This window comes from Protopterus annectens, chromosome 5.part1 (assembly GCF_019279795.1).
Source record: "Protopterus annectens isolate FY-2018-M chromosome 5.part1, PAN1.0, whole genome shotgun sequence".
In the NCBI taxonomy this organism is placed as follows: Eukaryota; Metazoa; Chordata; order Ceratodontiformes; family Protopteridae; genus Protopterus; species Protopterus annectens.
This window is the reverse complement of record NC_056736.1, coordinates 429,681,535-429,695,854: the sequence shown is the minus strand read 5'-3', so window position 1 is coordinate 429,695,854 and position 14,320 is coordinate 429,681,535. Positions and strand designations below refer to the sequence as shown.

Genomic DNA, 14,320 nt, shown 5'->3' with positions numbered 1-14,320 from the left:
TATATATATATATATATATATATATATATATATATATATATATATATATTTTTTTTTTTTTATATACAGTAAACTCAAGCCTGTAAAGACCTGAACACTTTACTGTGGTTAGTGCTTCTTTCATTTTAACTTCATATTGTTGTATTCAACAAGCAGTTGTAGGTAGAATGAGAAATACATGTACACTCTCAGGGTTGTTGCAAGATTGAGAAAGAAGAAATATTTTCTAATACCTGACATACACAAAATGCAAAGTAAGAATGTTTTCACTTTTTAACTTTTTTCTCCCAGACAAACAGGGCTCAGCAATTTGCATAACGACAGTAACCTTCATATTTCAGAATTCATACTCACTGGGTTTCCTTACTTCAAGGAGTACCAAGAGCTGTTATTTGTTGTATTTCTTACTGTCTACCTCATCATTCTGATCGGCAACAGTATAATTCTACTTGCTGTACTAACAGATTACAAACTGCACAAGCCTATGTACTTTCTTCTCAGCAATCTAGCAGTGCAAGACATAATACTTTCAACTATAACCATACCAAAGATGTTGGCTATTTTTCTTGTTAATTCCAAGACTGTTTCATTCAATGCATGTTTTGCACAGCTTGGCATTTTACATTCACTTGGTGTTTCAGAAGGATTTTTTCTTGTTGTAATGGCGTTTGACCGCTATGTAGCTATCTGCAGTCCTTTGCATTATATGTCTATAATGACCAAAAGAGTCCTCATTCAAATGACATTAGCAAGCTGGATAATTGCATTTGTGATCATTGTACCACCTGTTATTTTAGCTGCACACCTACCTTTCTGTGGACCAGACCAAGTGAGTAATGGATTTTGTGATCATTTCTTTGTAGTTAGATTAGCATGCACAGATATTACTTTGCATACCGACCTAGCTTTTTTTACTGTAATGACTCTTTCATTGTTACTTTCTTCAGTAGTAGTATTTTCATACATGAAAATAATTGTCACAGTACTAAAGATAAACTCTGCAGAAGGGCGTAAGAAAGCCTTTTCAACTTGCAGCTCTCACCTGACAGTAATCACCACATATTATATATCTGGTGCTATTACATACAGCTCTTATAAACTGGGAAGCACATCTGATGAATTTCATGCTTTTGGTACAATTTTCTTTACAATTCTAACTCCTACATTAAATCCTTTCGTTTACGTTCTGAGAAACAAAGAAATTAAATCAGCTGTTAAAAAAATTTTAAAATGAAAGAGCTGCATTTTTTACAACCAAATAAATACAATAAGGTAGAATGCTGTAAGAATTGTGGTAGAACAATCATCGATTTATTGTGTTTAGCAATCTAGGTAATTCCCATCAAGTTAAAGGCAAGTGAGAGAGATAGTTAAACAGTAAACATCTAGGACACTTCAGAGAAGCAACCAATCTGAGCAATATGTTCTTATGAGACAGAATAAAACCACAATACTTGGAGAAAACCAATGCAGTGATTAAAAAATAACATCAAAACATAGTTTAAACACAACCAGAACTGAATGTTAGACTCTGGAGTTTAGAGCCTGTTGCTCTGATCACCATTGCAAGTTGCCACCAATTTTATTAGTTAAATGTGTGTAATAAGGTCCAAGATATTTATGTTCACTTTTACAGGCAATTATCAGACTTACATTCTAGGAAACCATTGAGAAATCTACCTAGCATGCTCCATGAAACTGTTTAAGTGACCTATTTAGAGTAGGCAAACAGAAGCCGAGAGAATCAAGCAAAAAAACAGCTCACTAACAGGTCATAGCTTTAAGCCCCAGCACTAGCTACTAGATTAAGACTTGTTTAAAATGTCTTAGTAAGAAAACAGAAAGAAAGAATATCACACCTAAGATTACTGGGGTGAAGCATGTTGTTTACTTACAGCCTTAACTATCTGTACTAAACTGCCATGGTTAAAAATGTCTAGACATTTCTGACATCCATGGTAGAACTTTAACCAATGATCTCATGATTTTGACATCAAAGACGTTACCCATTAGGTCAGGCACACAGTCAGCTCAAGCGAAGCAACTTGGTCATGGTGGTGAGATTCCAAATGTTAACCATTAGAACACCAGGGTCTTCTGCAAACATTAATCTGAGCAACTAGTGTGGGGATAAAACCCAAGACGTTTTTGTATTTCAGCAACAGTGCTGAGTGTGCTACATGCTATGTTACTGCAGATCAACAGTAAATAATTCATACCACTTCACTGATAATTGTCATGGGATCTTTTACCTCCACCTGAGCTATCTCCTTCTCAGGCACATAGGACATTGGTTTAGCATCTCATCTAATGGATGGTATATTCATGAGTGTAGCACAATCCTTATGGTGCACCAGTGTCAAAACTGAATGCAAGCACATGGGCAGAGAATAGAGTCCACATTCTTCTTATCCTCTGGCATTAATGGGGAATGCTCATCTTGCTAAGTCACTGTCATACAATGCAGGTCTCCATTACATTTTTTCATATACAGGGCATATGGTGACAACATGATAGGAACTTGACAGTGGGCTAATTCACCAACTCACAGCTGGTGAACCTTCCCTTCATGTAAAGCATCAGCACAAAAAGAAAATGCCTGCATTGAGCTGGAACATCAGAGGGTTTCATTTTATTTGAAAGACTGAGGTGACAAGTTCTTCCACATTTAGGTTTATGTCCCCACTGGAGTTTCTTGGGTCTCATTGTTGTTTAGATAACTTCCACCATTGAAAATATTTTCTGAAAAGCATCCAGTGAAGTGTGTTTGGAGTCTTTTCCTTCAATTATCTTTACTGGTCCCCCTGAATAAGCATGTGATATTTCTTTATGTCAATAACTCAAAATTATGTAAAATAATATCAGCATGAAATAGTATTGTGGGAAAGAGATATGTATGGTACTCTCAAAGTTGTAAAAGAGCAAATATGTTCAAGCCTTTTCAAGTGTTGTATAGATTCTTCCCTGTTGCCTCTGAATGTAAAGCATTTGTTTTTAGACCAATCCCATTAAGTTTATCAAGAACATAGTTTTGACAGTTTCAGATATCCTCTGGGCTGTGTAAAGTTGGTTTATATACTGATACATATCTTCAGAAACTGGTAACCATAATATTTTAGGCAGACATTTAGAAAAAAAAAGAATGTTCAGTTTTTGTACAGAGGGTATACCTTGTTTTATTCCTGACAACTACTGCACATTTCCCTTTGTATCAACTCATTTAGCACTGGAGACAGTAACTATATTTTTGACTGAGATGTAGTCAAGCAGCAAACATTTAGAAGGAAACTTGCTAACTGGCCTGAGACAGTGCAACCTGAGGAGAAGTTATATCAAGTAAAGCATTAAATGCTGAAACTTTCTATATTAGTGGAGGCTTGCCATTGAATTACATAAGTTTGGATTTTTTTTTTATCCTTCACTAAAATGGTTTACTGGGCTTCTGACAACTATATAATATATGCTGTCATTTTTTTCCTGAATATTATACTGTATAGAGATGATCTCTTTAACAACTACTCACATATTATCTGTGAGCTGCCATTGTCTGAAGTCCTGAAGGCTCCCTATTGAAATGTCAGTACTGAAAATGCCAAATGGCGAAAAGGCAAAGAAAAAAAAAAGATGGAAACCTAGAGAAGAGCGATTCTTGAAAATCTCCCTTCTCCTTAAAACTTCTATTTGCAAGGTGGCAAGCCCCCCACAGCCCCTCATTGCCCCCACACCCCCGAACTTATATATACTAGCTCCAATATTGCCATACATCAGAGAAAAGGGAATATTGCAAGTTTTATGTGGCAAACCCTTTTTTACGTATAAAAAGCATTTTAATATAAAGAACATTTTTGAGAGGGTCCATAAACCATGGACAGAAAACATTGTCTACGGCACTTTTAAATGTGCAGATAAATGAACAACAGTATAAGTGTTTCTAAACATGGCCAAGATAAAACTATCACAGCTAAGAATAGATTCAATTGTAATACAAGAGGACTAGTATATTTGGCAAGTTGTGAGACCTGCACTAGTTTTTACATTGGAAAAACTGATAGAAAAGTATCAAAATGCATTTACAAACACACTTTAGCCACTCACAAAAAAGATGCTAACAATGCACTAGCAAAGCACTCAACTGTTTATTATTGATTGTCTCTTTAAATCTGTTTGAATGAGTGTCACATTTATTATCACAGTCCATTGACTTGCTTTTTATCATGTGACTTTGACAGGGTACTTTAAACTAACTTAGTATCTCATTGTTCTCTTGTATTTCCGAAGAAGTTCAAATTTTATTAAAACTGAGCAAAAGCACTAATTTCAAGCATTTAGAGTCTCCTTGGCTGCTGATTTTAGTTTTTTTTTGTTTGTTTTAGTTCAGTTGTTGCGTTCCTTTTGTTTTTTAATATTGCAAGAAATGGCATATATGATTTGATATATACAAGTCTGATCTTTTGGCTTTTAGCCATTCAGTCTCTACGTTTCAGGATTTGCTCTAGCAGGTTCCAGAATTTCAAATGGTTGCCATACTAGGCATATAACTTCAAACTTAAACAAATACCATTCAAATTGCAGTTACCAGCATTATCTAGAAATATAAGCACCAAAACAATAGAACTATATATACACAAACATACACATATCTTAGTATGTGACTTTATGAAATCTGTACCATTTCTCAGACAAACTTACTTTTGGTGATGTTTATTTGAATCAAGGGGTGGCTTACATTAAGTGATATAATGAGTTATACAAGGTTCTGTGCCACAATACATACTCAGCTACTGTTCATAGTTCATAGGTTAGTTAGTTCATAGGTTAGCACTAGGCTAACTGCCCTTATGGGCCATTGTAAGCCTAGCCAGTATGTCCATGTGAGAATCAAACCCTGTACCTTGTGTCTTTAAGGTAAACACCTTAACCATTATGCCAACCTCCCACCCTCTTCCATCTGTCTTTGTGTATTGAGGTAACATACAACATCAGTTCTCTGACTCCTCTCAACCTTCCACTTCTGTCAAAACTTTTAAGATGGAAATGATTATGGGGGGTGCCAGACCTCCCTTCCTAATGGAATTAATGAAATGTACAAGTCTTTTTTTAGTTGTACTCTACATATTACTTGTCAGCTGCACAGTTCATCTAAGAGCCAGATTTATGTTGCTATGAGATTTAAACAGTTTTATTGTGTTGAGTTTCTACAAAAATGGAAACACAGTGTAGCTTTGCCAAATTGAATGCCATAGAGAAGTATAGAGTGCATTTATTACTTTACTAATGTACAGTGTGATTCCCGTACACAATTAAATACACAGTATGTGATGTTATTATTAGATATAACATTACACTTGGAACATTTTCTATTAAAGGGGAGGAAGTGAACAGTATACTTATTAGAAGAGGATAGACATATTAGTACAGGCATTAGGAAGAATTGGTCTTTATTACAGGTAGACACTTTTATTAAAAATATAATGGCATGTTCCCCATCTTTTCTTTTTAAACAGGGAACCTAATTAAAAAAAAAATAAAAAACTGATATAGTATAAGGGAAAAAAGTGTTTGCCTCACATAACAAGATGGAGAACTACTTTAAATGCCATCTCTGTAATATATGTAAGTATATATTAAACAGTGATGTCTGTGCACTGGCAGATATAAATTGAGAGCTAACAGCTATTATAGTTGTTCTTCAAAGGGTATGTGCATATGCTACATCATGTTAGACTGAAAGGACCCTTTAAGAATACATAACAGAACATTTAACTGACATTAGAAGGGTTAGTTTAAAAATACATTGTACAAAAATTGAATTGTTAGTGCAGCTTTTAAGGAATTTTTATTTACAGTTGTAGAAAAGGTTGATAGAGATGCTATGTGGGCCAATGGGATAAGAAGCTTGAATATGCTGAGTTTTAATGGCAGATAAAACTAATACTACTTGCTACCAATCCAGGAATATATTAAACTGTTTCATTCACTAATTTATTTAAACTGTGTGCAGCTAAGTTGTAATTTAATCTTGCTTAAATTTATGAACAAAAACATGTTTCATGCATGCAGTCATGCTGTATGTATTTTTAAATTCTTAATAGTCTCTTATTAAGGCATGTGACTATTTTACTATTTAAGTGTACTTAACCTCTGGATATGTAGTTCTGATGATGTTTTTTTTTTCACTAAGAGAAAGGCACTTAAATTGAGATTTGTTAATAAATTCTGATGGTTGTGCAGTCATGGAATTGTGCTACACTGTGTTTTTGGATGCCTGGTTTCTAGTTTGCTGTTTTTTGACCTTTATTGGATTCTACGTTTGGTGTACATATGCCTGGGGATGGGTTTGGATTATAGTGTAGGAGGGGTTAGATCACTATTTGATCATGTCATCATACCAGAGGAGAAGTGTGAGTTGGGAAAGGTGTATTTATAAAACAGGACAACAGTAAAGGTTAGAGAATGGAGTCTTCTGGGAATCTTTTGACCATTTGGGATACAACTGAGAGAACCCTACCTAATCTGACTGCAAATTGCTTATTTAATAGAAAGTCTTTGAATCAGGGTAAGCAGTCATTGCTGAGAGCAATTTTTGTCAGAAAGTTAAGGAGACAAGAGTGGTCTATAAGGTCAAAATTTTTAGTGAAGTCAATGAACATGGCCCATGTGATGTTATGATGTTACCCTTATTAGTGTTCATTAGGATAGGATCTGTGAGTGACAATAAAACAACAGTCAGTGATAAGAATATGTGAGAAAAGCTAAACATGAGTGCATGTACAAGCACCTGTTAAGACGTAATCTGTAGCTAAAAATGGAGGTCAGAAGACAGATCTGCTGGTTACTACTGTCTGCGGGGGATAGAAGATCCAATATGATGGTGGAAGATTCTGTATTCATGGCTGACCATGAAGTATTTGCACCACTTTCCTCTCATTATTGTATCAAATCAGAAGGAATTATGAAGAACACAAGATTGCCAGAGAACAGTCAGATACAAAAAATGTTGTCTGTTACCTGTTAGGGAAAATTAGCTCAGCAAATAGTTTACAGAATGTAATATTCCATTGCAACTTAACCAAATCTGATATAAATTAGTGACGGACAAAATAAATATTTCATCTTCAAGTTAAAAAGGATGTTTTACCTTTTTTTATATATTTTATATGGCTAAAGTATAGGAGTTAAAATATGGAAAACTTGCTAAATTATTTGCTTTTTATTTTGCTGTTGTGGAAATTTATATTAGCAAATAACTTTCAGAATGTATTATTTCAGTACAACTCTTCAGAGTTATGCATTGTGGTAGGAAAGATACTTATAATCACATAAATTATACATATCTATCTATCTATATATATATATATATATATATATATATATATATATGTGTGTGTGTGTGTGTGTGTGTGTGTATCTGTATATATATATATATATATATATATATATATATATATATATATATATATATATATATATATGTGTGTGTGTGTGTGTGTTTGTGTGTGTATGTATCTGTACATGTATATATATATATATATATATATATATATATATATATATATATATATATGTCTGTGTGTGTGTGTGTGTGTGTGTGTGTGTGTGTGTGTGTATCTAAGGGACACTATTAGTGATACTTAGTGATACTGCATTTATATTTTCAGGCAATTGAATGTTTTATGTTTTATGAAGGTTGGCATTTATTGAAGAATATTAAGGGTCTGAACTAGTAACACTCTACTGATGCTAGTCCAGGGTACGGGGTTTAATATTTCTTTTTGCTACTGCGAGATTGAGCAAGTCACATGGCCCTACAGTCCTCTTAGATTGCTCCTGAAAAGGCACTTGTGTCCAGTGGGCTTACTTGCTTAAGAAAGGAATAGACAAGAAAAAGAGAGAGAGAAGCAAATCAACAAATCAGACAATAGGTTCATAAGTGTTTACTAGGCTAAGGACCACAAGGGCCTTTTTAAGGCTTGCCATGCATCCCAAATCTCTGACAAGTTCTGATACCCTTGATATGTGTAAGCATGGGCCTGGGAGATGAACCATTTACAGGTTACTTGTTTCCATTAGAGACATAGGTGTCAAACCAGGGATGAATTTCTGTTTTCCCATCCAGTTGTCCAAGTTGCACTTTAATTAGGTTAGGGAGGAGCTTCACATGGATGGGGAGCCTGTTCCATAGATGGGGTAATCTCTGGGATACATACCTATCTCTCCAGCAGGTCCTATTTATATCAGAGGCAAGACTTAAGTCTTTAGAATGGGTAGTTCTGGTGCTGTGTGTTTTGTTGATATGAAGGAGGTCCATCAGACTGGGGTCTGACAATGCCCTGCATGCCAGGCATAGATCTCACCTCAAAAGCCTGTAGGAGACAGAATACAGGGATAGGGACTTGAGGTAGTCTGCATGGGACATATTACTTACACCCTGTATTCTTTTAGTGAGGAACCTCTGTGGGTGTTCCAGTTGTTGGATATACCTGGTTAGGTACATACCAAAGGGGGCATTGTACTCAATGATAGGCCTGATGAATGCCGAATACAGTGGAACAATGACTTCCTTGTACTTTAATGCCATACCTTTGTTTATAAGTTGCACAACATATAATTATTTCCTCACCACTATATTCACGTGATGATCAAAGGCTAGATTACTATCTATGTGTGTCCCTAAGTCTCTGACTACTGGGTCAACTCTAAGGGGTGTGTTGTCAATATGATAGTTACCAGGGATGGATGACTTCCCAAAAAATACTATTATGCATTTCTTGGCATTTAGTTTTAGTCCATGGCTCTGACACCAGTTGTTTGTCGGTGTCAGCCCCTCCTCGAGTTTATGGTTTAGTATAGCAACTTTTAAAAGTGAGTTGTCATTCTAACCCATCATCAGACATATTTAAAAGCCATGGTATAAATGGAGAAACTTTAACCAATGCATATAAGGAAGTTTTGTTAAGCCCTCTACAGCAGCAGGCAAGCACTATCTATGAATAACCAGCTAAACTACTGGAAATGCTTGGCTGTTTAAATGAGCAGTAACCTAAACATCTCTCATAAATAGGGATCGATATTGGTTCTTTGGGCATGATGTTTAATGAAATGTAGAACATGTTTAAACTTAAGGAGAAGTTCAAAGCTATTGTCCTGCCTTATTGTAGTTAGAGAACAGGTGCAAGTTAAGAGGTATGATTCCCTGCTACCAATGACAAATAAAACATATCTGGACTGAAAGAGAATCAGTCCTTCTCTCCTGATGTGAGAGGTGAAGAAATATAATATGGGTTATATAAAATAATATATCTAAATGGCACATGAATTTTGAATGTGAAATAAAACTCTTATTTGAATAAGAAATTAAATTTGTTTACAAGCTTGAGAACTGTCTAGCTGGAATGTTAAGTTCATTGTGGAACTCCGTATAGTGGCTGAATGAACAGTAATGGCAATTTATCAGTATGAATGTTGATTTCCATTGGAGACAGACTGTTATTTATAGAAATGAAAGAGAACGATAGAGAAATGCATAAGGACGGAGAAAAACAGAGAGACAGAAAGACACAAATAGAAAAAAGATGCAGGGAAACAAGGAAAGTGTTGGACAGACAGGCAGACAGATAGACAGTGACAGTAAAACTTATAAAGAGGTGCTAGACCACTTGACCTACTCAGGTGCTATGTCTTCCTGCCTCCATTTCTCCCACTCTCTAATTTCTATTATTTATCCGTGATTTACCTCTGTTGTTCTTTCTCCCTCTCTGTTGCTCTCTTCTAGTGTTTTCAATCATATGAGGTGAAAAGAAACAAAGAAACAAAATCATGATTCCTGTAATCATTATCACATACCATGGGACCATTGCTTTTCTGTTTTACTTTACATTGACACATTTAACTCAAAAGGAATTGGCAAAATGATTAATTTTCTTCTGGTTTCAAGCCATTGTACATTATTATTAGACTAGTGATGAGGATGGCCTCCGAATCCATATGTATTGCACTCGTGTAGTAAGGTAATGTATCTTTCCATTTCTTATATATTATTTAAGTTTATATTGTTGATATTCTCTGTTCAAAACATTTTAATTTTTCATACTAGAAATCTTCTTCCTTCTAAACATTCATCAGTGGAGGAGTCCTCTGTGTTCAGATTAAATGTATATTAGGAACAATGGCTCATCCATGGTGTAATTCAAAATGGAATTTTTTGCTTTTACTACCATTCTCCAAAAGGCTCATGGTGTTATATTGTAGGCCAAAATTAGTACATAGTATGGAAAACCATGTAACTGAAAACTTTTTAACTGTGGCATTCTCCACTCTACCTACTTACGTGACCTAGAAATTGGCATCAGTTATTTTTTCTTTTTACTTCTTCCTTTCTTGCTTAACTTTTAAAACTCTACCTTATTTTTTGCACATTACATGCCTTTGTTTTCTCCTTTTTTCTTTTACATTGTTGCCTACCTAGTTATTACCTTAAACATTTCAATCCTGAATGAACAATTTGATATGAAAGTCAAGCAGGTCAAGGCCTAGTCTGACAGAAGGACTCCATTCAGTCTGTAGCAGGCGAATCTGTCTCTTAGGTCCATTTACTGGAGTACAATAAAACTCATCTCCTTTGCTTCTTTAGCTAAGCTTATGCCCTTGTATCCTTTTGCATTGTCCTGTTACTTTTCCCTTTTTCCAAACCAACTTTCAAATTATCTCTGCACAAACTTTGACTGCATTTTGAAGTTTATGCTTCAAATAAATGAGATCTCTTAAGTACATAGAAAACAGTCTTATTCTAGAAGCAGTTCCCTGCTCACATACCCTAAATGTAGCAGCATGATGCCTGTATACAGTAACTTAAGTAACGTGCCATCCTTTAAATGAGATCATCTGACTCTCAAATCCAGAATGGTGAAAACCAACAAGCGATCTATGGACATAACTTTCACTGAAATAATAATTGCCACGAAGCTGCATGCCAATTTCATTCCTGTGTGGGCATCACATGCTCCCATCTTCCAGTTTTGTCTAAGAATGGGTCATGGTCATTCAACACCCTTATTATCCTGATTGCATCATCTAACCATGCATATTGAACTTTTGCTGCTCTCCTACTAAAAATGTCATTTTCTGATTATTCTTCAGACATAGCAAACAGTACATAAGCTGAAACTTACATAATGGCAGCATTGTGAAGTCTTCAAAGGGAGTGTTCTTGAATGTCAGACTTTCTGTGATTAATAACTTGACTCCTTATCAATGTAGCCATCAAATATTATTGTGTCTCTTACATGCAAGGATTGATTTCCTTGTTACTTCTGCTTCCCCCTGAAGACAGTGGCTTCCTCCCTGCTCAACTCCTTTGATCAGCAGCAAACCACAATTTCCTCATCTGGTTGCTATTGTGCTTGTTATTGAAACCTTAATTCCCTTCCCTGTTAAAGCAGTTGTAGTTTATTGTTGTAATAATTAATTATTTATTTACACTTTGTTCACAAGGTTAGTCCCACTAGGCTATTGGCTTCTTTTTGGGGATACCAAAGCTGGTATCTGTATTGTCAGGGGGGTTGGGTTGTGTACCTATGATCTTCTGCCTAATCTTTTCATGAATACCATGAGATATTTTACAGTCATCTAAGTTACCACCAGCTCAGACAGATGGGTCATTGGTTTAACATCTCTTCCAAAGATGAATGATATAGAATGGATTACCATTTATATCCCAGGTAACCTACAACAGAGGTCAAGTAAATGTGTAGAACTGGACACTATCCAATTTTAGCTAGTGAATTTGAAAGTCCAGAAAGGCTTTATTGCCCTTTTTGTTTGCTAAATCTTTCCAGTTGCATGTTCCGTATCAAAGCAAACCTTACTCTTGCGTTGATATGTCTGATATCACATTTGAAGGTTTTGTCCTTATGAATTTCTTGATAGAATCCATGGTCATGCAATAACCATGTTAGACCCCATTATCTGCTCTGCTGTACAATGAATATGATAAACAATATCAAGAAGTCCTTTTCTAGCTTCTTCTCCAGAGTTATTGTCATCAAATGGACAAAAGTAAATACCAAACTCCCATTTCCTATCTCTAAGCCTGCCTGGCTTGCATTTAACCAGCACAGCATCTTTATTCAGTAGACCCTGTTCTTTCACTATTGACTGAATTTCAACTTGATCCAAAAGTTTGAATACTTCCATGTAGACCACCACCATATCTTCCCCTTAACCACTTGAGATATATTTGTCTAATTGGAGTCTAACTGCCATGTATCCATTTCTATGACCCTGATGTCTGGTCCTGTATGCACTATCTGTGCTTCTCCACTTGGCCATACCTCTGATAGCCTTACCTCCTACCCCCATTCTATGGATCTAGGTATATCCTGGAGCTAGCCAAGATTATGACTGCCCTTCTAAATGAGAAGCATCCTGCAGTTCACCTATGGTATCTAGTCCACTAGCCTCAATTTGGCCTTTAACCTCTTCATCACTCCACTATCTAGGAACTCTGTAAAATATTCAGTATATGCCATGAAATCCTGTAGATTATCTTTCATTTTATTTATTTATTTATGTTTTTATCAACCCTCTTTTTCACACTTTTCCACATGTGGTCTGGGTGTTGTGTCAAATGTCATCATCTCCCTGTATTCAGTGACACTCTCCTGCTTTCTTTAACACTCATGTCTAACTGTCGTGGGTCTTCTCACATACAATCCATCCACCTCTTTGCTGGATGTCCTAGCTTCCTCTTGCCTTCTGTCTGTCCCAAATCTTCACCAGATTGTCCTCTGATTTTTCACTCATGTCTAAACCACTGTAACCTGTGATCTTTGAGCATTTTCCTGTAACAATTGCACAGAAAAGAGGTGGCTGAAGCCTAAGGCCTATGACCTCTGCATCTGATGGCCTGGTCCCCTGCACTGCCTCCTCTTCTTGTCTAAACTGTGAAGATTTGAAGAAACATTGTCAAATGCAGCTTCTAATGTTCTTTTTCTGGAGTTATCTTCCCTTTTATTGTTTTTTTCTGTTTCATGGAGTTGACTGTCCCAGTTTCTGGTGAACTTCTGACAGTTGTTGTGCAGTGAATGACATGGAGGTCATAAATCTTAATGTAAAAATAAATGAAAAAAAAGTAGGAGGTACATGTACATTTTTATTGGTTATGAGAATTCTACTTTGTTGCAGCAAAAGGTGGAAGGAAAAATGGGGATGGGTAGAAATAAGGGTAGTCATCGTTGTAATAAATTCACATATAACCTAGATTTCCCTTTTACTACTCTTACCCAGCCAAATCCCATTCATAATATTACAAGTTTATTACTTTTAATTCATTCACACAGGCAGAGACAATTGTGTTGCTTGATTCTTCATTTCATAGTGCTATTTGTGTGGATTGTGTTGTCTCAGTCAAGCCTGCAGCTTTTGAAAGTCAGATAACACACATCATTGTTATTTCACTGCAAATTAAACATAATACTGAATTTGGGCTTAAATGATGTAACTGCACTGTGTAAATGTGGGAAAATGGTTTTAACTGAAAAACTTAGCTAACAAGTCGTGCTACATGCTGAGTTGAATATGCTTTTTATCATATTCATTTTTTTTTCTTTTATTCTGAGCTAAAGGCAACTTTTTCTAGCTTGGTGGCACTCAGGAATGTGATATGTCATTACCTGACTGCCAGTATGTTTTAATGAGTTAAAACTCCCACAAGGAACCACAGAGCGTCAATAAATATGTTCTCTCATTTAACATTTAAAAGAAATACCAGGAATATCCTTCTAGTGAGAACATTATTTTTATTTACTCTTTTGTTGACTAGGTAACTCCAACTGGGCTAGTGGCCTCTTTTCAGGACAGACTGCAGGTAATATTTATACTACTAGGAGAAATTTGGCAAGGCATCTGGAAACTTCCCCTAATCTTATCAATAGATGCTGTGGGATCTTTTACATCCACATGAGCTACCACCAGTTCAAGTAGAGGGGACATCAGTTTACTGTCACATTCAAAGGGCAACACACTCAAGAGTACAGCACCCCCTAATGCTGCACTGCATTATCAGCAATCCACTCAACTGGAGTGGAAATTGCACCCACAGCATTCTGGTCTTCCAGCACCAAAGTTGAGTTTACTACCTATTGCACTACTGGCACTGCATGCAGTCTATGTTACCCTATGGTATTCCTCATAATGGAAATTAGCATATTCAAAATATTCATAATGCTCTTTACTTTAAAGCTAATATGTGTGTGTGTGTGTGTGTGTGTGTGTGTGTGTGTGTGTGTGTGTGTGTGTGTGTGTGTGTGTGTGTATATGTGTG

General features: G+C 35.9%; 1 protein-coding gene across 1 annotated transcript; it reads left to right on the top strand.

The window, feature by feature from the left end:
* Positions 1-484: 484 nt before the first annotated feature.
* LOC122803468 (olfactory receptor 2AT4-like) lies at positions 485-1,234 on the top strand. The gene has a single exon (XM_044073085.1). The coding sequence runs from the start codon at positions 485-487 to the stop codon at positions 1,232-1,234; it is 750 nt and encodes a 249-aa protein (XP_043929020.1).
* The last annotated feature ends 13,086 nt before the right edge of the window (positions 1,235-14,320 follow it).

Coding starts and splice junctions, on each gene's coding strand:
- LOC122803468 (XM_044073085.1), top strand. CDS start 485: ATGTACTTTCTTCTCAGCAATCTAGCAGTGCAAGACATAATACTTTCA.